The sequence below is a fragment of the Phodopus roborovskii genome, unplaced genomic scaffold, assembly GCF_943737965.1.
Source record: "Phodopus roborovskii unplaced genomic scaffold, PHOROB, whole genome shotgun sequence".
Taxonomy (NCBI): Eukaryota; Metazoa; Chordata; class Mammalia; order Rodentia; family Cricetidae; genus Phodopus; species Phodopus roborovskii.
In genome coordinates, this window is record NW_026126407.1 from 9,304,388 (window position 1) to 9,330,279 (window position 25,892).

At 48.4% G+C, this 25,892-nt stretch overlaps 1 protein-coding gene across 3 annotated transcripts in view; it reads left to right on the forward strand.

Moving 5' to 3' along the window:
* Spns3 (SPNS lysolipid transporter 3, sphingosine-1-phosphate (putative)) overlaps positions 1 to 25,133 on the forward strand; it is a 48,737-nt gene extending 23,604 nt beyond the window's left edge. The window contains exons 8-11 of one of the 3 annotated variants that reach the window (XM_051180089.1): positions 17,794 to 17,859; positions 23,509 to 23,607; positions 23,734 to 23,905; positions 24,737 to 25,133. In XM_051180089.1, coding sequence (XP_051036046.1) covers positions 17,794 to 17,859; positions 23,509 to 23,607; positions 23,734 to 23,905; positions 24,737 to 24,843 — 444 coding nt within the window. In that variant the 3' untranslated portion in view covers positions 24,844 to 25,133. The remainder of the gene's footprint in view (positions 1 to 17,793; positions 17,860 to 23,508; positions 23,608 to 23,733; positions 23,906 to 24,736) is intronic. The other 2 variants (XM_051180087.1, XM_051180088.1) reach the window with 2 other exon arrangements.
* The last annotated feature ends 759 nt before the right edge of the window (positions 25,134 to 25,892 follow it).

The following is a 25,892-nucleotide window of genomic DNA, read 5'->3' on the forward strand; positions in this document are numbered from 1 at the left end:
TAGTGCTCCCTGAGCCCCCTTCCTGCCCCCCAGTGTTCCCTGAGCCCTCTCCCTGCCCCCCAGTGCTCCCTGAGCCCCCTCCCTGCCCCCCGTGCTCCCTGAGCCCCCTCCCTGCCTCCCAGTGCTCCCTGTGCCCCTCCCTGTCCCTCAGTGCTCCCTGAGCCCCCTCCCTGCCCCCCCGTGCTCCCTGAGCCCCCTCCCTGCCTCCCAGTGCTCCCTGTGCCCCTCCCTGCCCCCCCAGTGCTCCCTGAGCCCCCTCCCTGCCTCCTAATGCTCCCCCTGCCCCTCCCTGCCCCTCAGTGCTCCCTGTGCCCCCTCCCTGCCCCCCCCAGTGCTCCCTGAGCCTCAGGTGCAGCAGTTGTGTTGTGAATGTATCCTTTGGGACTGGGTTCCACAAGTCTGCATTTTGATTGGTTGTGTTTTTCTATAATGGTCTTCATCTTTTGCAAAGAGAAGTACTTTTCCCTTTTTTTCTAGGAATTTTTTATATTTAAGATCTAATTTCTTGGTATATAAATGCTCATAGCATTTCCTGATAGGACTTTTGATTCCTATGTGATTGATATCACTACCCTCATTCATTCCGATTTTGCTAAGTTGAATATCCTTTCCTTTTTTCTGTGTCAATTTAAAGGTTTGTTAATTTTGCTTTTTTTTATTTTTATTTTCCAAAAGCCATTTATTTATTTTATATGTGTTTGTGTGTGGGCATGCACACCAGTGTGTGTGTTGTATGTGTGTGCTTGGTGTATATTGATGTGTGCATGCATACAAGTGTGAATATACTCTTGTAAATGAGTAGGATTATATGTGTGTATGCTCTTGCATGTGCACATCACTGTGCACATGTATAACCAGGGTAAATGTATGTTGAACACACATATTGAGTCATGTTGGTCTGTGCACACTTAAGTACATAGTTATGTCTATACTGTCTGTCTACCGTCCTTGTCTGTGCATGAGTATTAGGAAATGCAGATAGTTGTGTGGGGTGTGTGTGCCTGTGTATATGGCTGAATATAGCTTTTCTCTTACTTTAGTTGCTGTAACTGTGTTGCGTGGGAAGGAGGGGGTTTTGGCAGTACAGTGTGTCTGCTCCCAAATTGGTAGAGCCCAAGTTTTCCTGAGTTCCATGGAAATTAAGTTTCCTGAGCGTATAAAGTCTGGTCTGGGCCTTTGTTGTGGGAGCCCAGGCTCCGTGGCCCACCTGCAGGTGTGAGGGATCCATCTCCCAACCTTCAGGCCTCTTGGCAAGGGAAGTGGACTTCCCAGCCGTTAATTAGGATCCAGACACACTCCCAGCAGGTCTTGGCTCACACCCTTTCCTTGGCCTTCTTCCCAGAGCTGCTGCCCTTCAGAGGAGAAGGGGTTTGTCCTCAGAGGAGGATTGAGCCTGACGCAGGGGTTCAACCATTGCTGACCTGGTGGCTGGAGGATGTGGCTGGATGTTGACAGTCTCACTTTTGGTGGCTTTGTGTTCAGGATGAAGCAGCCAGAGTTGGGGCATGGCCAAGAGTATACTCTGGGGAATCCGAAAGACCTGACTGCCATTCCTGCTTCTTTACTTTCTAGCTGTGCAACCTAGGGCAAGATACTGACCTTGCTGATCATCAGTCTCCTCAGGAATAAGATGGAGGCTACTTATTTGTGGCCTCTCTGAGAAGATAAACGGACTTCTGAGCCTGTTCTAGTTACTATGGTTATGTAATGAAACCTGGTCTCCCTACACAACGAAAGCATTTGTTTTGCTCACAGATTTTCCATTTGGAGGCAGGAGGGGGTGAAGTCAAGTAGGCAGATGGGTAGGGCTGGATCCCGGAAGCCAGAGCTATCTGGCAGTTGATAAGAACTTAGCTGGAACATCTGCCCATGACCTCTCTGTGTTGTTTGGGCTCCCTCACAACATGATGGCCAGATTCCAAGCACTAGCAGCCAGAGATAGAGACCCAGGTGAAGCCATCTTGCCTCATATGACCAGCCCTGGAAAGTTACTTTCAAAGTGATAATTTTTCTAGAACCCTGACTTCCTGCTCAAAATAGCAGACTGGAGAAACAGAGTCCATTTTTTTTTCTGTTTTTCTTTTTTTTGGGGGGGGTGGGCAGGGTTTCTCTGTGGCCTTGGAGCCTGTCCTGGAACTAACTCTTGTAGACCAGGCTGGTCTCCAACCAACCCCAGACCTGTTTCCAGAATCTTGATGTTGGTCCTCGTGTTTCTTAAGTAAAATAAGATTCATGTTCCTATTGTATAGACTAGACTGTTTTTTTCAAGCCAACAGACCACAAAGATTTTCTGAAAATCCAGGTCAACTTGACAAAGCTTTCTGAAACTAGCCAATCACAATGACGTCAAAAACTTTTGACAACGTGTTTGTGCTAACACCATAAAGTTCTGCTGAATAATAAGAGGAATGGAGGCTCTGGTTTTATTTTGTTTTGTTTTAAGCAGATGAAGTAAAAACATATTAAAATTAGTAGTGAAGGCAGTCTCTAACACTACACAGAGTGAAAAAAAAACATATGTAATAGGAGGATATGATCTGTGGGGGATAACAGAAAAGAACATAGATAGGGTAACAGTGCAAGGGCCTGGGAATATAGGACCCTCACTGTGATGAATGCTTCATACTAACCAGAAACAAGTGAGGAGCCATGGGTGTGGGGAAGAACAGGCTGTGCAGGGAGGAGCAGCAGGTGTGGAGACACCAGGGAAGAGAATGTGACTGGTGGGAATCAAGGAAATGTACCTTGGATGGGGTGAGCCAAGACCCCATCAAGAGGAAATGAGATCAGAGTAATGACCACAGGAAGTGGGGGGGGGGGCGGCGCAGACCGTGCAACACCTTGTACCTACAATGATTTTCGTTTCAGATGTGAAGTGAGGACCATTGTGCGTGTCCTGCTTAAACTGAAGAGATCTAATTAATGGTTGATTGTGGGTATCTCTTGTTGCCTAACAAATCACCTCAAAACTTAGTAGCTATAATAATTATTATTATTTTGAGGTACAGTCTCATGTGGCCCAGGTTGGCCTCTTTGCTGGCGAGTGTTATGTCAACTTGACCCAAGCTAGAGTCATCAGAAAAGAGGGAACCTTAGTTGAGAAAATGGCTCCATAAGATCAGGCTGTACACAAGCCTATAGGGCATTTTCTTAGTGATTGATGTGAGAGGACCCAGCCCATGTGTGGTGCCATTCCTGGACTGGTGGCCCTTGGTTCTATAAGAAAGCAAGCCATGAGGAACAAAGCAGTGTGTTAGTATTCAGGCATCTGTACTGGCCTGACCTTGGGGTTCTGAAAGGATACACCCTCAGCTGCAGTCCCTAAGAGCATCACCTGTGCACATTCACTATGTTCCCTTTTAAAAGGGCCCTGCCCACATCCCATCCTCTCTCGTTCTCTTCCTCTCTCTCAGTCTGTTTCTCCCTCTTTCCCCTCTCCACTCCCCTCTGTCTTCTCTCTTTCTGCCTCTCTCTTTCCTCCCGCCCCCCACCTCTCTGCCCTCTTTCCTCTCTCCTGCTGCTCCTGTCTCTTGAGGCTGGTCTCCCCTAACCCCTTTCCCATTTTATGATCTGTTTCCCTAATTTAAAAAAATCCTCTGCTTGAACCCTGTTGCATGGCATCTTTCTCTCACACACTGCTTTTCTTAAATTACAACACAGTGTAAGCAACACTCCTCCCTGGCTTTAGCATCAGATCCTGTGTCCAGGTTGCTGCCCTGTTTGAATTCCTGTGCTGACTTCCTTTGATGATGATGTGGCAGTGACACGAACCCTTTCCTCCCAAATTGCTTTTGGTTATGGTGTTTCATCACAGCCACAGCAACCCTAACTAAGAAAGCTTTGAACTCACTATGTGACCAAGCATAGCCTTGAATTTCTGGTCCTCCTGCCTCCACCTCCACTTCTCAAGGGCTGGGATTACAGGTATTTACCATCGCACACACTTTCAACAGTACTAGGGATCAAAAGCGGGCTCTATGCATGCTGGCTGAGCACTCTACCAACTGAGCCACATTCCTAGTCCTCAATTATTATTCCTCATGGCAGGATGGTTTCTCTCCTGTTTTATTTTTTGCCTCCCTCATATGGCAGCACTGACCTGGGCTGGGCTGTAATTGCCACCCTGGTCTCCCGAGGCTCTTATCCGTATGACTCTGTATCCTTTGTTAGAGTTGATCAACTTCTTTCATGGTGGTTTCAGAACAGTATATAAGAGACCAAAATGGAAGACATCACTTCTGCCTTCCTCAGCTGGCTAAGGAGATGTGGGGCCTGCCCAGGTTCACTGAGGAAGAGCATAATACATGATGTAGCAGAAGAGCATAATACAAAGGCATGGACATGATGTAGCAGGATTAACTGGGGTCACTTTGTAACTGTCAGTCACATAGGTAAGGAACTCTGTCTGGGGCCAGTGAGATGGCTCAGTAGGTTAGAGTGCTTGCTGCCAAACCTGACAACTTGAGTTCGATCCCTAAGACCAACACGGTGGAAGGAGAGAACTGATTTCTTCAAGTTGTCTTTTGGCCTTGTGGTACACACACTTCTGTCAGCCTCTCCTGTATGCATGCACCAGCATAAATAGACAGGGGGAAACTTGAGATTAAGAAGGCAGGGGCAGTTCTCTGACTGCTGTGTTGCGATGGAACAGGAGATGGCAAATTCAGGATGAAGAGGTTTTCCCAATGATGCAGGTTAGTGAGGGCGCTGGCCAGGCTGGCCATTGAGGGTGTGTGATGGAAGTCGAGCAACAGGATTTCCTGAGAGGTTGGGTGTAAAGAGTGAAAGAAAGAAAGGAGTGAAGAGTATCTTTGCGGCTTGGGGCCTGAGCCATTGCAGTCAAGGAGTTGCTATTTATTGAGGGATGTCTGAGGGAGGGACAGGGTGGCTGTTTTTAAAGTTCTGTGGGGTTCCAATTTAGGCATGTTAAATTTGGGATGTATATTAGTTGCTTTTTCTGTTGCTCCGACAACAGCAACTTCAGGAAGGGTTTATTTTTGCTTCATGGTTTGAGGATGCACTCCACTGTGGCGGGGAAGCAAAGCTGCCCACAGCTGGTTTCTATTGCTGCGATAAAGACCATGTTCTAAAGCGAGTGAGGGAAGAAAGGTTTATTTTATCATAACGTTTACAGACCAACACCAAGGGGCTTCATGGCAGTAACTCAAGGCAGTAGCCTGAGGCAAGAACTGAAACAAGGCCATGAAGGAGTGCTGCTTACTACTTTGTTCCTCATGGTTTGCTCAGTTTTTTTCCTGACACAACTCAGGACCATCACAGGCGGCCTCTTAGGACATCCAACTGAAGGTGCTGAGAAACAGCTGATTTGTGTGCATGAGCCTGGGGTTCAGGACTGAGCTTTAGGCTGGTGACTGGAAGCCAGGAGTCTGAATGAAGAAACAGAGCACCAGGATAACCCTCCAGGCATTCACAGGCCAAGGGCTGGGGGTGCATGGCACTGTCATCCTGAAGACAAAGTGGGACCAACATTCTAGACTACTCTTGTATCAAGTTACACACACACAGACACGGACAGGCAGACAGACAGACGCACATACATAGTGTATCAGTGGTTATTCTGCATATATGTATGTGCACCACATGCATGTCTGGTGCTTGCAGAAAACACTTGACCCCCTTGAACTGGAGTGTGATGTGGTTGTTAGCTGCTATGTGGGTGCTGAGAACTGAACTCAGGTCTTTGTGAGAGTAACCAGTACTCTTAACTACAAAGCTATCCTTCCAGCCCCAACATATATATTTTCACTTGGGGAAAACTTTTAAAAAGTCAGTGGTTAGCAGGGTGGGAGGCAGAGGCAAGTGAATTTCTTTAAGTTTGAGGCCATCCTGAAAAAATTATATATACATTCATACATATATATATATATATGTATGTATATATATATGTATAATATTCCCCCCCCAGCAATAGCACCTGAGGAGCAGAGGCAGAGAAAGGCAAAGAGACAAAGAGGTAGAGGCAGAGAGGCAGAGGCAAGTAGATCTTTGTGAGTTTGAGGTCAGCCTGCTCTTCATACTGAGTTCTAGAAGTACATCGTGAGATTCTAGCTTAGAAAAGAAAGTAAATAAATGAAATAAATCAGAAATCACAAAGAGGAAACTGATAATTACATACATTTTCATCTCTGAGAAGTAATTACTCTTAACATATTGGCATGTTTATATCCATGTATGTTTCATTGGGTGACCATAATTCTACTTGTCTTCTGGACCTATTCCCTTGGTTTATGGTTCACTAGAAGTACCTTTGTTGTTATTTTGGGACAGAGTCTCACTCTGTAGCCCAGGCTGACCTGGAACTCAGTATAGAGACAAGGCTGGTCTCAAACTTGTGGCAATTTCTTGCTTCAGCCTTCCACATGCCGAGGCATGCACACACTATAGTGCTTCATTCAACCAGGATGATGTGGTCATGTGATTTTAAGTAGCTTTTACAGGTTAGTATTATTTAATTTTATGTGTATATGCCTGAATGCTTGTGTGTTCACCATATGTGTGCCTGATGGCCATTGAGACAAGAAGTGTTAAATTCCTTGGAACTGGGGTTATAGACAGTTGTGAGCCACCATGTGGGTGCTGGGTATTGAACCCAGGTCCTCTGGCAGAGCAGTCAGTGCTCTTAACCACTGAGCCATCTCTCCAGCCCTTTAAACTTTACATATATATATATATATATATATATATATATATGTATATATCATGCATACCTACATACACACATATGTGTGTATATATACATATACATATATATATATTATGTTCAGTGGCTTATTTTGTGTTATGTGCCTGTGTGATGTATACTTGGAGATTAGGAGATAATTTGCAGGATGATGTTTTCTCTTTCTACCATGTGAGTGGGGAATTGAACTCAGATTGCCATCCCTGACAGCAAGGGCCCTTAGCCATTGAGCAACCTCAGAGGCCCACTTTGTAATATTTAGAACAGATTTGCTGAGATATAATTCACATCTCATACAACTCACATATTTAAAGTGTGTAGCTCATGGTTTCCTATGTATTCAGAGCTTCATGACCATTCCTACATTGATTTTGCTTTTTGAGATAAGGATTTACTATGTTGATCAGGCTGGTTTTGAATTCCTGGGCTCAAGTGACAGTCCTGTCCCAGCCTTCCAGATGCTGGGACTCCAGGTGCATGAAATTACACCCAGCTCCTGCACTTTTAGGACCTTTCATCACTCCAGAGGGAGGCTTTATACCCACTGGCAGTCTTAGTTATTTTTCTATTGCTGTGGTAAGATACAAGTGATGTGCCTCCTTCAACAAGGCCACACCTCCTACTCCTTCCCATACAGTCCCATTAACTGGACACCAAATATTCAAACATGTGAGGTTAGAGGGCCATTCTCATTCAAACCACTACATTCCACTTCCTGACTCTTGGAGAACTTGTGCTACTACAGGTGGCCTTTGAGATTTCAAAAGACCATGCCATTCTCTGTTAGCTCACACTGACACATAGTTGTCTCAAGATGTGAGCTCTCAGATACTGCCTCAGCACCATACCTGCCTGCCTGCCTTCTGCCAGGCTTCCTACCGTGATGGTCATGGACTCACCCTCTGAAACTGTAAGCCACAAATAAACTCTTTCTAAGTTACATTGGTTATGGTGCCTCACCGCAATAGAAAAATCACTAAGGTACTCCCCATCTCCACACCATCTATTCTTTTTCTCCCAGGCCTAAGCAGCCACCAGTTGACTTCCTGTCTTTATAGCCTGCTTTTGCTAGACACCTCCTAGAAACAGAATCATAGAGTATGTGTCATTTATGCGATTCCATCTGATGAAACTGAGGTGAGGTCAAAAGTGCTAAATTCAAATTAGTTGTAAAAGTTTGGATTTATTGATAAATACCAGCCATGAAAGAGAATTCCTCCCCTCCTTCTCTCCCTAACCTCCCAAGTTTTGTTACTTTTATTTTTACATCCTCTAGAGTTATAACATCCACAATCTGTTCTCTCTGCATAATCGATGTAGCTGCTTGACAGTGGTCCCGTATTTAAATGAAGTTGGTGCTCATTATCAGTCTGTGTATATGGGTCGCTGAGTTCTTTATTTTGTGTCACCTCCAAAGTGGGTGCATTTCAGGGTTAAATGGGTTGAAATAGTTTTCTTTTTTTCTTTTTTCTGAGACACAGTCTCATTGTTTTTGCTTTTCCCAGATGGAAACCTTGAGTGCATGAGAACTAGCTCTTCCTACACAAGTAGTCTTGGGCCCTTGAGTGCTACAGGCTTAGGGGTTGGACTGATAGACTCAGAGGCTTATAGCTCTCTAAGCCATTGGTTCTTGAGCTATGGGCCATGACTCCTGTTGGTCAAATGACCCTTTCATGGGGTCTCATATTGGACATTCTATATACCAGATGTTTACATTTCGATTCATAACAGTAGCAAAATGACAGTTATGAAGTAGCAATGAAAATAATGTTATGGTTGGGAGTCACCACAACATGAGGAACTAACTGTATTAAAAGGTCGCAGCATTAGGAGGGTTGAGAACCACTACAGGCTGTAGCATCCAGAGCTTATAGCTTTAGGTCATAGAAGCCAGAGATCGGTGACTGCAGGAGCTCAGGTTAGAAGGACATTGCTCTGACTTTTGATTGCCAGTGGCTGGGCTCTTCCAGCTAGTACAATCCTTGCTGTTAAAGCAGCAGTGAGGGGCAGCAATCAGCAGAAGTCGGCGTGTGAGCATTATAGCTCCTAAGCTTTGACTGCGGGACCCTTAGCTTTTAAAACTTGGCAGTCCCTTGGCCCTCTTCTGGGGATTATGGCCATCCACCTGTATGGCCCTTTATAGCTTCTACTTTCTGTATTTCCACCATCTTTCGCTGTCTCCACCACCTGTGATCCCCATCATTACTGCCCTTGGTTTTTTCTGCAACTGGTTAGCTGCTCTCCTGCCACCTTACAGCTGTGGCCACTGCCATCATCACATTACTGGCTCAGTCTGCTCTACCCACAATAGAGACAAGCAAGCAAGAAAGGACCATTTGAGGAGAAGCCGTCTACTGGGCCTATGTTGTGACTTCATTGGGTATTCCAGGGGGTTGTCTCCCAAAGTGAGCCAAACAGCCTTATATAGCCAGCAAAGGGCTGTGGTATAGCTATAAATGCAAATGTGGCGTTTTAATTTGCACCAATCACAGCTCATTGTTAAAGTTCTACCAGCCAAAGGCCTTATATAGGGATCAGTTATAGACCTAGCATCATGAATCATGAGCTTTCTCCCAGGGCACTGTGAAGTGATCATTTCTTGGCCTGACAGAATAGCTACAGGACGAATAGTGTCATCTGTTCCCAGGGCTTGTGGTGCAAGCTGCCTGGAGCAGGCGTGACTCTGGAGCAGGAGTCCTGGCATTTCAGTGGTCATCGTGACTGAAGTGAAGTGTTCCTCAGAGTGGCATGAGGGGTGAGTTCAAGGCCATCCTGACTAGAGACTACCAGGCCAGACAGAGCTACCTAGTACAATCTTAACCCAAAACAGTAAAACCAGTTGTAGAGCGCTTGCCTAAAATGGATGAGGCCCTTGGTTTGATGCCTAGCTCTATATAAACTGAATATAATGGTATACCTCTGTCATTCTAGCACTCAGAAGGTGGAGACAGGAGAATCAGAAGTTCAAGGTCATCCTTGGCCATTCAGATCAAACAAAAAACTGATATCCTCCCTCACAACAACAACAAACCAAATCAGGTCAACTAACAACAAAAATAAAAATCAAACATAGCTAAGCTGTCCTGGAGGTAGTGCTGTTGTTTACCAACAGGCTGCTTGGCTGACATTTCCCTGCTGGAGGCAGCCAGGCATGGGACAGGACCTGACAACTGCCACTCAAATGGTTGAGTGGCTTGCTACCAATAGTCAAAGTTTATAAGAAACAATTATCAAGAAGTACATCTTAAAGAATTATCACAAAATTAGCATTCCCTAGACAAATTATTTATCTATTCATTTTTGGTATGCATGTGAGGCCTGATGTTGACATCTAATGCCTTCCTCTATTGCTCTCCACAGTATTTTTTGGGACAGGCTCTTCCACTGAACCCAACCTCACTGATTCAGGTAGACTTGTTTGCCAACAAGGCTCAGGCTCCTCCTTTTTCCTAGGTCTGCCTCTGGAGTACTGGGATTCCATCAGGAAGCTCCTATACCTGTCTCTTTATATGGATATAGGCCTTGAGTTATGACCCAAGCACCAAAATTAAATTTTTTTCTTTCTTTCTTTTTTTAAATTATGTGTATGAGTGCTTTGCCACATGCATAGCTGGTACCCATGGAGACCAGAAGAAAGCATCAGATTCCCTGTATCTAGAGTTATAGATGGGTGTGAACCACCATGTAGATGCTGGAAATTAAACTCAGGTCCTCTGAAGAGCAGCAAGTGCTCTTAATCACTGAGCTATCTCTCCACCCCTAAATTATCATTCTTTATTTGTTTGTTTTGTTTTTTTGAGACAGGGTTTCTCTGTGTTACAGTGTGGCTATCCTGGAACCAGCTCTGTAGACCAGGCTGGCCTTGAACTCACAAAGATCCACCTGACTCTGCCTCCCAAGGGCTGGGATTAAAGGTGTGCCATCACTGCCTGGGCTGCGTTTTATTTTATTTTTACAGTCTTGAGATAGGACATCAAGCAAGATGGACATGATCTTTCCCACTGAGCTACAGTCTCCATCAATGGCTTCACTGACTTAGCGGTTTGCTTCATCAAAGCATGCAGGCTAAGACAGTGAAAGTGACTGAGAAGGAAGAGGCTATTTTACAGCCCAGTCACAGACATGTTACCCCATCCCTGTGCTGTGATTTACTCAATCAAAGTTGCCAGGTACAGGTGACTCTAGGGGACAGGGGACTAGTGACTACAGGGCAAGATTTAAGAAACCCACTTGTCACCACCGGGAAGTGTGCCTGTGGTAGGTGCTCTGCAGCATCTCAGAGTTGGTCATGACATCCCTTTCCTTGTGCTGAGTCACTAGCGGGGACCTTCCTCATTTATCTGTTTATTTCTTGGGTTTGACAGACAGTTTCCTTTTCCTTGTGCTGGGTCATGGTTGGGGCTGATACTTGCATGAGGCAAACAGACATCAACGGAACAAAATGTGAGCAAGCAGTAGCTTCTAAGTCTTTGGCCCTAAGACCTCCTTAATCACGTCTCAGTCCCTCACCATCCCGGTTTGTCTGTGCCTGGCTCATCTGGCCCGCCCTCCATGTCACTCACATCTATGATTTTTCTTCTTGTCCTCTTAGCAACCACCAGGAAGTGAGACTATTTTTAATGTGTTAGCTCCATGTTATTGTTTGTGGTTTTGCTCCTCCATTTAGTAATATTTCCTTAGGTAAGTCATCTCCCTGTGTCTTATCCTTCTGAGGGCACGCTTTATCTGTGAGCACTTCCTGTATTGAATTCATATCCTTCTTATGTTATTCTGTAGTCTGAAACAATGATAAAAATGCCTGTGTCCCTTCTCTCACTGCCTTCTAAGTTAGCCTTTGCCCCTGTTTCTCTCTCTCCCTTTCCCCTCCTTCCCTTCCTTCTGCCTCCCTCTCTCTTCTGTTCGCTGCTCTAGCTCTCTTTAACTTACTACTCTTTTCTCAGGGCATCACAAGCCCTGAGAACTCCAGATGACCCTGCCCATCCTGTAGCTATTCTGTCAGTATAGGAAAGAGTACCTCATAGTGCCTCGGGAGAAAACTCATGACTCGTGATGCTGGGTCTAAAACTGATCCCTACATAAGGCCTTTGGCCATCTGGGGTGTGTGTGTGAATGCAGTACCATGGAAGCTAGGGGAGGATGTGTGTTGATCCTTTAGAGCTGGAGTTACAGGCATTTATAAACTCTCTGATGTGTGCTGGAAGAGCAGAACACCCTTAAGCACTGAGCTGTCTGTCTAGTCCCCTTTCCTTCCTATTAGAGATCAGGTGAGCTGGGTGAGGTGGCACATGACACCTTTAATCCCAGCATTTAGGAGGCAGAGGCAGAGGCAGGGGGAATCAGAGAGATACAGAACAGCCGGGGTTACACAGAGAAACCCTTTCTCAAAAAAGAACAAAATAAAATAAATAAATAAAGCAAACAGACAAAAACAAAACAGAGAGAGAGAGAGAGAGAGAGAGATCCGATGCATTTAGTGCGGTATGACTGTAGACAAGGTTTTCCTAATTTCTTTTTCTACCTTTTTTCTACCTCTCTATTTTCTTTCTTTTCCTTCTCCCTATCTTTTCCTTTCTCTACCTTCCTTCCCCCTCCTCCTTTCCCTTTTCTCTCTCCCCTCCTATATGCCTGCATAGTTCCAGTGGTGTACACAAATCTCATAAATCACATCCCCCTACCCTGGGTGTGGGCAGCTCGGCTCAAACACTGTACTCCAATGCTCTCAGAGTTCTTGACTCTGGTCCAGGCTGATCTGTGGTTGTCCTCTTCTGTTTGAGTTGAACATTAGGCCCCCTGTAGACTTTCCTATCGCCTGAGGGAACTGCAGAACCAGGTGGGAGGGACTCTTTGAAGGACACCTGGGCAGGGATTTAGGTAAATGCTGTGTGCAGCAGGGCTCCTCTGTGTAATTGGTGGGTGCAGCCCCTTCTGGAATGGGGGCTGCTTTCAGGCTGGTGGAGGCAGGTTGGGAGTCATTGTTCACTTCCCCCATCTTTGTAGCAACGTGTCCCACTGGTTCTCTGCTAAGGACTCCTATGGGCTTTCTCCTCCTGGGAGTGGAAGGCTTAGCTGAAAAGACTGAGCAGAAGACACCGCCAGCCGAATCATCTGCCTTTCTGCTTGCCTGACAGTACTTAATGTTTATTTCATTACATTTTGTTCTTGTCTCTGCTGAAAAACACTTTCTCCTGCCTTGCCACTTTTGGCTTCTGGAGAAAAGTCTATGATGCAAGCTTGGCCATAGCCTTTACCCGAGAGCTGCCCCAGGTGACCTCTAAGGCCCTTTCCGATCCAAACTTGATCAGGACATTGGATTTGCTCCCTACTCAAAGTAGAGAGGAGCAGAGCCAGTGTGGGCATGCCTGTGGCACTTAACATCGTCTGAGGTGGCTGTCCTTCTCAGCTTTGAGGACTCCTGAGGAAGATGTGTGTCTGTTGGAGTTGTGGTCTCGGGTCATCTGAGGGACGGCTCCTAGGGTAGTGCCAACAGTGGCGCCTCAGATCTTCAGAATTCTCCTTCCACTTCCCAATACTGCCTTTGAGGACTTCTGGGAGAAGCCCCTTTGCCTTCTGTTCTTTGGGTTTGAGTAACCAGCATCCCACACTCAGGCCTGTCTCAGTGGGGATTAAAGAGCCCCACCATCTTGTTAGGATCCTACAGGTGTCTCTCCTCGCATGGCAGCACAGCCCATCAGGAAAGTTCACACCCTGACATGTTCCCCACGAGGACTCCAGAGCTTACTGCCACGCTTTCCAGTTGCCAGCCTAGCAGGTTGTTGGGTGGTTGCTGGCCTCTAGAGACCAGTCAGTGGCTTTGTGTCCCTGCCATTTCAGATTGGCATGACTATGGGTAGAGCATGCCAGCCACATGGCAGCTTGCTGGCGGCCAGGCTGTAGTCTGGGTCTTTGTCCTGGATGACTCAACCATTGCTGCATAAATGGGGGAGGTTTGCTTAGTTTCTCATAGGTACCATGAGTTCAGAGGGGACCGTGGCCTTTTCCCTTCTCAGTGCGTCTTAGAATCCATTCTTCAGAGACCAGTATCTGCCTAGTTTGGAGGCTGAGATGGACTCAGGTTGAAAACACAGACCCTGGGGGACTGTCCCTGACCCTTCATCTTCCTGTCTGTGTTTGTACCTACCTTTGTGTGTATGTGTGATGAGAGTTGTGAATATGTGAAGGCATGAGTGTGTGTAGTGTGCATGAATGTGTAAAGTTTGTGTGTGTGTGTGTGTGTTACATACAGTGTTGTGTGTGTGCATGGTAGGCTGCTCCTCAACTGGTGCTCAGCCTGTAACTGTATTAAGACCAGTACTAATTCATGCATTTGTTGTGTAGTTTGTTTTTTGTTTCTGAGTGAATGTCTTATCATGTTGCCCAGACTAGCCCAAACTCTTGGACTCAAGTTGTTACCTGTCTCAGTCTCCCAAGTAGCTGGAACTCACAGGGATCATTCCATACCTGGTACCATACCTGTTTTTGATATTCTGCATATCTCCTCTGTTACCTGCATATGTGTATATATTGACATGTGAGTGTGTATCTCAGGTTTTGACTGTGTGTGCATGGGTATTGAAGCTTACATGAACATGTATGTGGCCTTGCATACATGTAGTTGTATGTGCAGGAATCTCTGTATGTTTATGTTGCTACAGGCATATGTGGTGTGGGGGTGAGTGACAATGTGAACATGGGTGGTGTGTGTGCAAGCTTCTCTGGCTAGAATGATTAAAGCCAAACATATCAGTTGTCACTGGCCCAGCTCGAGGATGAAATGTCAGAGGTCAGGGGCTCTCCAGCACAGTCCATTTCTCAGGCCTCAGGCAGTGTTCCTAGGCCCTCATGCCCATCAGGAACTAAGTCAGGGAACAGGGAAGCCACCAGGCATTGAGGAGGAGTCAAAGGCAGAATCAGATTTCCCCTCTGGAAGTCCCCTCTGGGTGGGTATTGAGGGAGATGATAGGGCCTAAGAAACTGGAGATGCCTGGATCAAGCCATCATCACTGAGGGAGCATCTAGGATGCATAATGAAGAGTCAAGCAGGCTCAGCAGGCATTGGGATCCATCTGCTGCCCTGAACCTAAGGGGAAGCATCTTGGCAGCTGCTGGCAGCTGGCCTGTGCCTGCATCCTGGCTGGATGAACCACACTGGGCAGGAACAGTGATGGGGAGAGACTGAAGGGGAACGAGTTAGGGACACGTCAGTATGAGGTGCATGTGACTATCTAAGAGGGACTTGAACCTGAGAAATGAACATCTGACCAAATTCTTCAAAACTGGAAACTTTAAAAAACAAAAATATTTATTTATTTATTTATTTATTTATTTACTATATGTGGTGGTGGTGGTGGTGTGTGTGTGTGTGTGTGTGTGTGTGTGTATGTGTGCTCGTGCACACTTGCACACACATGTCATGTATGTGTACCACAATACAAGTCAATTTTATTCTTTTATCACGTGGAGCCCAGTTTCCAAGCCGTGATCCTTAAGACTGATAGCAAGTGTGTTACTTGCTGAGTCATCTCACTGCTTCTTCTTTTCTTTTGATATGTATGTATGTATGTATGTATGTATGTATGTATGTATGATATTACTACATAGCCCAGGCTGGCCTGGAAAATGTGCTGAGGTTACAAGCATGCATACCCCCATGGCTGAAATTGCATTTATGTGTTACCATGGCTGAGGTCATATGTGCTGAATTTACAGGCATACACCACCGTGGTTGAGGTTACAGGCATACACCATCATGGCTGAGGTTGCAGATATGTGCTGAGGTTACAGGCATACACCACCGTGGCTGGCTCTGTTTGCATATTTTTTATTTGAAGCTAAGTCTGACTCTATCATGGAAGTAATTGAATGAAGACTGGATTTATACCCTGCCTATGGGGACCACAAGGGTGTGTAACCAGGTTCTAGCTGCAGAAGCACAGTATGTTGGTGCCTATGTAGGCTCTCCCACACCACTGTGCAGTGAGGGAAATCAAGGCTCAAAGGTGGGTGTGGGGGACCTTCCCAAGGTCTCCCAGCAGGTGGCCCACCTTTTGTGACAATGCCACTCCTCAAGCCCAGAAGGTTAAACTTCCACTACCTCAAGAGCCTCTGTAATTATGAGATTAGAAGGCAGACTCTCTCCACTGGCCCTCTGCCCCTCAAAGCCACAAGTGGAGTGATGGATTTGGTGGCATGGTGCCTGCTTCCAGGTGTGTTTGAGGAAACCTGGCACCCCTAGGCAGCTTGTTCATCTTGAAAGGCCCCATTGTGGCTGCAGCCTCCCTCTAAGGGGCTCTATTTTGGGACCAGGATCCACCCTAGTCCAGCTGGAAGAAGGAAAAGGTATATTTCAGCATGTCCTGTGGGTGTGGAGAGGGCAGGGGTGATACCACACAGAAGAGCTTGCCCCCTGGCAGTGGGAGGAAGAGAGGACTGAGACAGGCTGACTGAAGTACGTGGAGAGGAGAGGCTTCTGGCTCAGGTAAAGGTGGATTGATGACAGGACCCTGTGGGGAGGACAGGTGCACTGGGCCAGGCTTTCATGTGGTCCATAATCTGGGTTGACAGGCCCTGCCAAGATGGAATGCAGGGCTGTGGCTGGCTGGGCCTCACCCGAGTCCTGCCCACCAGTGACTTCCTGCTTCCCACTACTGTGGGTGCTCAGACTTTGTCCTAAGTCTAGAAGGAGACCCACCCTGACCTCAAGGGCCTCCCAGTTTGGGTACCAAGGCCAAAAGCAGCAGCCACAGGCAGCTGGGTTGGGAGGAGAGATCACAAGAGCCGCTTAGTCTCTGTTCTACTCTTCCTTTACCAGTCCAGGTTATTCTCCTGCTCCACCCAGTGTGGTGGCACATTCCAGCCTCTTGTCTCTACTCACAAGGGTTGTCTGCCAGGTATTGTTTGTAGGGCTTTTGCCTCCTGGGTTCCTGACGTTCTTTCTAGCCCATCCTGACTGCCCCAGTATCTGTCAGGGTCACCCTTGCCCAGGGTTCCCTCTCCATCAGATTCCTCCCACCAGTCTTTAAAGGCATGGCAGCCATTGGAGGCCCCTGGGAGTTCATTTAGGCCAAAGGCCTTCCCAATCTCACCATGGACAAGCCAGACACAGAGGAGAAGGTCCCTCTGGAAAGTGGCCTTTGGGGCTGGGTGCCCTGATCTGTGACATGGGTGTGATGATAACCTTATCAAATTACCTGTCCTGAGAGGGTTGATGGAGTGGTGAACTCTGGCATATAGTAGGTGCCCTTTCGGGTGGTGGTTTTTCATTTCTTCGCCTTTGGGAAATCAAGCCATTGAGTTCCCAAGCCTGTGCTGCTTTGGGCATAACCCGTGACTCCAGGAATGACTAATTCCACCCTGGCATAAGCTCTCTGGAGCTGGGAGAAGTGAGCCTTTCCTCCTCTTTCTTCAGTTGCTTCATTAAGCTTTTCTTGAGTGAGGGGAATGAGGATTGTCCTAATCCTCTGGCACGAGGTAGCTCAGTTCAGAAAGCTGGGTGAGACAGGCCAGCAGCAGAGAATACAGGGACCAAAGCAGGGGGTGGGCACTGGACAGGAGCCTGAAGCCTTGTGTTTCAGGTTGGGTTTTCCCTACCTAGGCCAGCTATGACCTGAGAAAAACCTTGGCCTTGAATAGGAATTAGCTTTGTCTACACAATGGCTGTGCTAAGGCTAGCTCTGTGGGGTGGGGAGTCTGAGGAAGGTGCCTAGGAGAAGCCATTGGAGAGGTTCACAGGGCCTTACTGGTGTATGCAGTTCTCAGGAGAAAACAGAGGGTGGGCAAGCTGAGACCTGGCCTTCTTGTCCTGAGTCTGCACATTTGGAAATGCTTCAGCAGCTGTTGCCTCCTCTTTTGGGGGCTTCAAGGGCTGGGTCTTGTGGGCCATGAACTAGGGTTGTCAGACCTGGAGCCTGGCACTCATCTTGGGGCTCTCAATGGCAACCTGCCTGTGTGTCCTGGGGTCTGCTGTTCCAGACTCCTCCCACCTATGCCTTCCTCCGGGGAGCCTCAGTTTCCCTTCTGCACAGCTGAGGAGAGACTTGGGAGGGGTGGGTGCCTGAGGTGGGGGCAGTCTCATGCAGGACATCCTCTGCCCACAGGTGTTCCTGGCCCTCGGGGAGCTCCTTCTGTCTTGCAACTGGGCAGTGGTTGCTGATATCCTGTTGGTAGGTATGGGTTGCAATTTGGTCCTGGCACTTTTGAGTAGCCTGGGTATTGGGAAGGACTTCAGGGGCCCATGGGTCAAGGGGTTAAGGGCACTTCACAGTTTCCATAGACAAAGTGCCCCCTTTTGAACACTCAAACGTTTCCTCTGTCATTTCTATTCTGCACATGAACAGAGAGGGCAGGTGCCTAGACCAAGGTCACACAGTGTCAAGGCTCTGAGCTAGGGCTGACACACAGGATTTCTTTCCTTCTTCATCATGCTACTTCTCAGCAAGCGCACTCTAGGGCCACAGAGAAGGATGCTGGACTTAGGAGCACTAACCACTAAACCCTAGTGGTTTCAGCACATCCCACCTCATGGATCACACAAAGGGCTGGGTGGGCTGTGGTGAGACCTATGGCTTTGGTGTCCAGAATCCAGCCTGATCCTTCTTCAGCTCTACCCTGTGTTCAGCCTTTCTGCCTACTCTGAAGAAGCACAAGGACTTTGGACATTGTGAAAGTCTGAACCCTGGTTGACAACAAGGTTCCTAGGTCTAGGAACACCCTCAGTGTCCTCCTGCTGCCTCCTGGCAGACTGGCACAGTCATGCACTTGGGTGTAGGGTTCTGGTTGTTCAGGCCATAAGTAGAAAGCTGTTTGGTTACAGACCTTGCCTTCAGCCCTGCTTCTGCCCCTCACTCACTAGCTGTGTGACTTTAGGCAGGTTGCTTTGTATCTCTGAGCTTCAGTTTCCACGTAAGGAAAATGGGGATGGAATGGTAGTACCGTTGTTGTGATCATGGGAGAGGGGGTGACTTACAGAAAGTTTAGCCTAGTTTCTGGCACAGGGATTATGGGTAGAATTCTCATGTGACCCTGAGATTTCCATGGTTCTTCTATTGTCCAAAGATGTCTTGGAGTCCTAGATTCTGAATTTGGAAGACATCGGGCATATGTGTCATTTAATCAGACAACAGGGCCTGCTTGAACACTAAGTTAACAGGATGCTCACTGCCTGATGTAGCCCAGGCTCATCCGCCTTTGGCTGTAGCGAGCATATCAGCTGCTGAGATAGCCTGTCTTCTTGCCCTCCCCTCTGCACCAGAGACCTGGGCTCCAGCCCAGATTCAGCCACAGACCTGGCAAATGGCCCTGGGACTCAGTTTCCTTGCCTATAAAAACCTCTAATCATTAACTGCCTAGTGGGGTAAATGAGACAGCCTAGGGGAATACCCACCCTCTGCATAGCTCATCCTCTCTCAGGCGTTCAAGCAGTGCTGAATCTGCCCCCCAACAGCTTCCTTCACTTGCCCCCCACTGTGATCTCTTTTCCATGTGACAGCCCCGAAGATATGTGAAGGCCACAGGGCATCCCTATGTCTGTGTCTGCTGGAATCATTAACCTGCCAGGGCCAGGCACTTTGCAGTGTTAAAGAGGAAAATGTCCATAGCTGTGAAGGAAGTAGATGGTGGTTCTGGGGTCCAGCTAGTATTTGGACTGTGGGGGAGCTGACTGACCACATGCAGCCCAGCCAACAACTCTCTGAGCTCTTCATGGCTTAGAGGCTTCTGCTTTAGCCAGCTCCATGCTGTCTTCCCTGACTCTCCCCTGCCCTAAGTCCAGTAGTCAGCAAAGCCCAGTAGCCAGCAATGATCTTTCTGACTAGACAGGAGCTTGGGTTGTGAGTCCAGCCTTTTCATCTCCTGTGTTTCTAGCTCCTTGGCAGAAAAGCGGGACAGGGCTCAGGAGGGCATGGTCTCAGGACCTATAAGGGGCTCCTTGTGCAGTAGACAGGTGCAGGTTTACAGGAGTACTGTCTTAGTTAGGTTTTTCACTGCTGTGAAGAGATACCATGACTGTGGCAACTCTCATAAATAAACCATTTAATTGGGGGTGGATTGCTTATAGTTTCAGAGGTTCAGTCCATTACCATCATGACGGGGAGCATGGCAGCAAGCAGGCCAACATGGTGCTGAAGCTGAGAGGCCTACATCATGCAGACATTAAGAAGTCAGCTGACACACTGGCTGGTATTCTGAGCACAAGAATTTCAAAGCCCACCCGCACAGTGACATATCTCCTCCAACAAAGCTGCACTTCCTAATAGTGCCACTCCCTGTGAGATTGTGGGGGCCAATTACATTCGAACTACCACATGTACTATATGCAGACATGGCAGAAGATGCCAGAAAGCCAAGTGGCAAGCAACAGGGAGGGGACAAATGTGGAGAGTGAGGTCCCTTGGAGGAAGCAGGGCAGGGGAAAGAGTTATGTGGGGACAGGTTGTGTAGGAAATAGAGGAAGGGCCCCTCTACTGGCCTTCTCTTGCTCCTGAGCAGGAAGGCGAGCTTCTCTTTTAGGTGCTGTGAGAGTACTGTGTATTATAGTGGGGGCTATTCAGATGGAGAGCTCCCAGTTGAGAAAGAACCAAGAGGGTCTAATAGGAAAGCAGGGCAAGACAGACCGTGGGTCCCTGGGGAGCTGGAGCCTGAGGACAGGGGAGAGGGGAGAGGATGAACAGGAGAACTGTGTCAGGAGCTTCTAGCAAACTGTGTTTCATGCCCATGTCTGCCACTCACTAGCTGAGAGATCTTCACCAACTGTCTGTGCCTCAGATGGCTCAAAGCTATAATAGATGGAGAGTAGTTCCTGCTGGTTGTGCTCCAGGCCGTAAGGAAGCAATGAGCTAAAACCTGTGCCTTGTGTGTTCCTGAGAAGGTGGCATCCAATCCCCACCAGTCCTGCCTCAGGACACTGCTCTCTCCACAAGGGAGAATCCAGGCTCCCTGTAGACCAGAGGCTTCAAGGGCTGCATGCTCCAATGGCTCCCACACTTCCTTCTGTCTGAGTCAAGCTTAGAGGAGCTTGTCACTGATCGTGGGCTCTCGGCATCTGATTGGGTGGGTGGAGAGTAGGTACAGGAACTGCATTGCCAACAGACTTTTCACAGAGGCCTGACGCAGTAGTCTTCAGCACGACTTCTGGGTTTGCGTAGTTGTCTCTTCAGCCTGTAGGTGCCTTGCAAATTTCTCATTATCTGTCCGAGTTCACCCATACTCATGGGAGCCCAATTTCTACACACACTCCCTACATATCTCCTCTTGGGTTGGTTGGGCCTTGGATGATCTTTTCTCCTTGAAAGACCAAGATAGTGTGTCTCTAAATCTGCTTCATGAGCCCCACCAAGGCTGATCCTCAGTAGCTCTCCCTTCCTCCCAGCTGAGAGCAGAGGGATGCTTGAGGAGTGACTGTATCACCATTCAGGAGTGTCTGGTCACAGGGGCTCAGTTGGGGAGTGCAGAAGGCAAGCTGCCAGGGAATCTGTCCTCAGTGATTGTCTCTTCAGCTTTCTGCCAGGCGGTGGCTGCCTGTACCACTCTTGCCCTGGGCTATAAAGGGAACTGCTTTTCTGAGAAGGGCGAGCCGAAACACAGGTGTTCTTCTTGTCTTAGAAGCTAGTGAACCTGGAATGTTGGAAACCCAAAAGCCACTCATTTTCAAAATTATTCACCTCCCAGCTTGCCAGGCCCTGTTAGGCCTGCTCTTTAGAAAGCAATGGGCACCCAGAAGAAACAAGGAGCTGGGACCTATGTCCGTATACTGAGAAGATATAGAGCTTGCTGGGGTCTTACTCTGAGGGTCTGAGCAGCCCCAGCTCCACATGGAACTGTGTGGATACTTGAGGCCTCTGTTTAGGAAGCTGGGCCAACTCCCCAGTACTACCAGTGACTAATCACATAGTTATGGGGTGAGAAGGAAGTCCTGGGAAGGTGCAGAGCTGTGGTCAGTTCCTTCTCCAGTGCCGGCAGGTCCTGAAGATGGAAGGAAGCCCAGCTTCTCTAACCACCTGGGGAGGGAACCTTGGCCCCAGTAACCCCTAAACCATCTGACTTCCCACAGTGACTCCAAGCTCAGTCCTGCCCTCCTACAAGCCCCTCTCCAGCCAATCTCCTATGTCTGCTGTCTGGTGGGGTTCTGGAATCCAGAATCATATTTTGGGGTTCCTTCCTTCCTATGTTTCCTTTGACCCCTCTGTCACACACTGATTCTCCTGCCCATATGCAAGACCACTAAGGAACTTGTCTTCTATTTATTTGTTTATTTATTTTTATTTATTTTTGAGACAGAGTCTCACTTATATAGTCACTTATATAGCTGTAGACCAGGCTGGCCTCCAACTCATAGAGATCCACCTGCCTGTGCCTCCTGACTGTTAGGATTAAAGGTGTAAGCTACCATGGCCTGATTCTGTGTTCTTAGTCTTACTGTCACCTTTTAAATGCTGTGTGATGACACACAACATGGCTGAAATGGCCAGCTACCCCCACCCCTACCAGCAGAGGGTCAGGAGACCTGGAGGGGAAGGCCTGCCATCCAGTCTGGGCCCATTACTTCCTGGCTGGGCTACTCTGGGCAATTTAATTACTTGCTCTGCAAAGGTTTCCCCATCTATAAAATGCAGGAAATAATCATATCACCTTCATGTCTTGTTGGAATTGATATATAAAAACACATGCAGGAAGCAGTCATTAAATGCTAGCTATTATTATTATTTTCAGATAATAGACACTGAGGTCTGAGATCCTAGGGACAAGAGTCCAGAGCAGCATTTTCCTCTGTGCCTGTCATACTGTGGAGTAGCTCTAAGCTAGCAAGTTTTCTCCTGAGACTAATCTTCCAGAATGTTCTATTTGTCTTATTTGGTCAGCAGATTTTCAGTACCCCTCCCCCTTTTCCTTATGTATTGTGGTACTCCGGGGACACAGGAGAAATTATAGGTTTTGTTATGAATACAATATGAGACATAAGGAAATGGCCAAAGAAAGGACCCCTCCAGTTTTAGAGAGCATATACTCATTTAACTATGATGCTATGTAGAGAGAGAGAGAGAGAGAGAGAGAGAGTGTGTGTGTGTGTGTGTGTGTGTGTGTGTGTGTAAAGGCAGACCCCCAAACCTGAGAGGGCTTCATAGAGGAGGTGAATAAGGGTAAGTCCTAAGTGATAATAAATAGTGCTTCTCTAGTGGGTCCAGTGGAAGAGGCCTGCCAGTCAGGAGGCACACATACCCAGAGCATTCTGCTAGCAGGATATGTTCATGTCAGGCTCTGAGCATAAGCTGAATGACACTGAGCATAGCTTTCAAGGTGGGCACTATCATTATCTCATTTAGAGAGGAGACAGGAAAAGCTGAAGCGACTTGCCCAAAGATGCACAGCTAATGGGTAAGGATTGGGAGTGGACCCCAGACTGTCTGACTCCAGGAGTCCCATTCTTGATATCCTTACCTTCTTGCATGGAGCCATGTATGCGAGCCTTCCTGGCACCATGGCCCCACACTGGTCACACCTGCTTGCACTGATGCATGGAGCCCTGAGCTGAGATACTGCCCTACCACAGCTTGGTCACAGCCACAACTGTGTGGTCAACTCTGTGCCTCTGTTCAGTGCTGTGCTCCCCCACACACACTATTCCTGTCCTGGAGAGGCCTCTGATGCCCCAGGGGGCCTGAGTCTAGGAGTGGGGCTCAGGTCTTGGAAGTCAAAGATTCCCTCCTATCCATCCTCTGACTTGTCTAGCCTGCTACCCTCTGCGAAGGTGGGAACAGGTGAGGAGTGCCCTTTCTTCCTTGCTGGAGGCTTACCTCTGGGATTCCTGTGTTTTGCAGTCGGTAGTGGTGCCTAGGTGCCGGGGCACAGCAGAGGCGCTCCAGATCACAGTGGCCCACATCCTGGGAGATGCTGGCAGCCCCTACCTCACTGGACTTGTAAGAAGAGTCTAAATGTGTGTTTGGGGTGCGGGTTGGGGGTTGGGGACTTGGGAAGGTTGCTGTTCTTGCTAAGGTCCTGGGGCCACCTGGTAGGCCTCACAAACATCCTTCTCTTCTTGGCAGATCTCCAGTGTCCTGCAGTCTGGGCGTCCAAACTCCTATCTGCAGCGCTTCCTCAGCCTGCAGCACAGCTTCCTGTGCTGTGCCTTCGCCGTCGTGCTGGGTGGTGGCTGCTTCCTACTGACTGCACTGCACCTGGAAAGAGACCAGGCCCAGGCCAGGCAGTCTGGCAAAGGTATTCCCATCCTTCATATTCTGCCAGGCTCTACGTCGAACACTTCGGGGCCTGGTACACTGGCAATTGCCTATGCTTCTAGATAGCTTATTCCAGAGAATGTATTGTGGCCCTGGCATGTGCGATGCAAGGTAGCGGATGCTGGTGAGAGACAGAATTAGGCCAAGTCTGAGGCCTCATGGAGCTAATGCTCTAGTGGCAAGAGAAAGACCAGAAATGGGAAAAAGAAGTGAGAGAGGAAAGGTTTGATGTAAGTACCACAGAGTCAAAAGACAGGGAAAGGGATTGACAAGGATGGATAATGTGCTCCTCATTGACATTGGAGTGTAACAGCAAAGAGGCAAAGGGAGGTGAGCCAAACAGCTACCGTTGGGAGGGGCTCAAGGAGGCAAGGACAGCAAGTGCATGGGTCCTATGGTAGGAATGTGCCTCAAGTATTGAGGACTGATAAGGTGGCCAGTGTGACTATGGTAGGAGTGAGGAGGACAGCGAGACGAATGAGAGAAGCAGATCAGAGGGAATCCTTCAAGGGACTGTGGCCTTCACTGTGAGATGAGAGCTCCTACAGGGTTTGCAGAGGCGGGTTACCAAAGGCTTGATCTGCTCTGTGAGGGCATCCCTGGGTTTCCTGTATTGAGAACAGAACTCACAGTGCCAGAGTGGACCAGAGAGGTCACAGAATGCTCTGTGTCACAGGGGTGGCAGTGAAGGGTCTAGTTTGGGACTTATGCAAACAGATCTTCAAGGATTTGTAATAGATTGCCCCCAGGCCTGGTCTCCAAGCTTCTTCTGCCTCCTTTGGGCTGTCTGATCATCTTCTGCCTCTCACAGGAACTCTGGGCAGCAAGGATGTAGCCGGCAGGAACATGGAGAGCCAAGGCCTACTCTCCAGCACCAGCACTGCAGTGGAGAGGATCCCTGAGCCCATCTTGCAGTGATCAGGCTCCATTCTACCCATATCCCCCTAGTAGCCCCCCATCCTGGCTGTGACTCAGGGACCCCAGCTAAACTACACTTGCCACTTGTTCACTCCCTACTAGAGCGAGCTGCCAGGGACCAGAAGCTGGCTAGATTAAGTTGTCACCACCCTCCAGGGAGGCTGGGCCCTGTGTCTGCACCCTGCAGGGAGGCCAGGCCCTTATTAAAACATGTCCAGTGCAAAAGCTTTGGGATTTCAGGGATTCTTAGACCCATCTTGTTATTTATAGCCTTGTGAAGCCTCTGCAGGAAATGGGGGTGGCAGGCCAGGTCTAGGATTCACGGTGGCCTCTACAACAGGGACCCTGAAGAAGTGGCTCGGCTTTGGTGTCTGGGTGTCTCTGCCATGAGTCCCTCACTCTGAATCAGCTTCTCCTGTTGGCAAAGGCATGGGGGACATGCCTCCTCTGTGAGAATTCATCCTCTGACTGAGAGGTGGTCTTGGAGGTGGGTTCCCTGTGGCTGCTGGTGTGGGTGTGTGACCCCACTCAAGCCCGTGCAAACTGCAGAGGCAGCTGCCTTGGAGCCACACTGCAGAGCAGCTCATATAACTGTTCACACATCCTCCTCTCCAGCCGATGCTTTGACCCCAACATTTCCATGGGGAGGGCTGACTCTGTGGGACCCATGCTTGGCACTGGGTTCTGAGCAGCTGGGCTTAGCAGGGCACAGCAAGAGATCAACAGCTTCCAGGCGGGCAGCAGCAGGGAGGCATGTTCTTTCCGCCTCTGACCCCAGCTTCTGTCCCCTCCCCCGGAGCCCAGCCAGGCAGTCACTCACTCACTCATTGCCATTTCTGCTGTGCCAGGCTGTGCCTGCCTCCCAGCATCTGTGGGCAGAGCTGTGGCCCAGCATTCAACACAGCTCCTTGCCCTCACATTCCTATCCTGCCTCTTAAGGCTTCTCCTTGTCCCTAGTTGGCTGTGTTAGGCTCCTGGTGCTAGGTTCACTAGCTCAGCCTACACCTGCCCCCAGGCTCAGCTTTCCTCTGGAGTTGGCATCCTCCAGA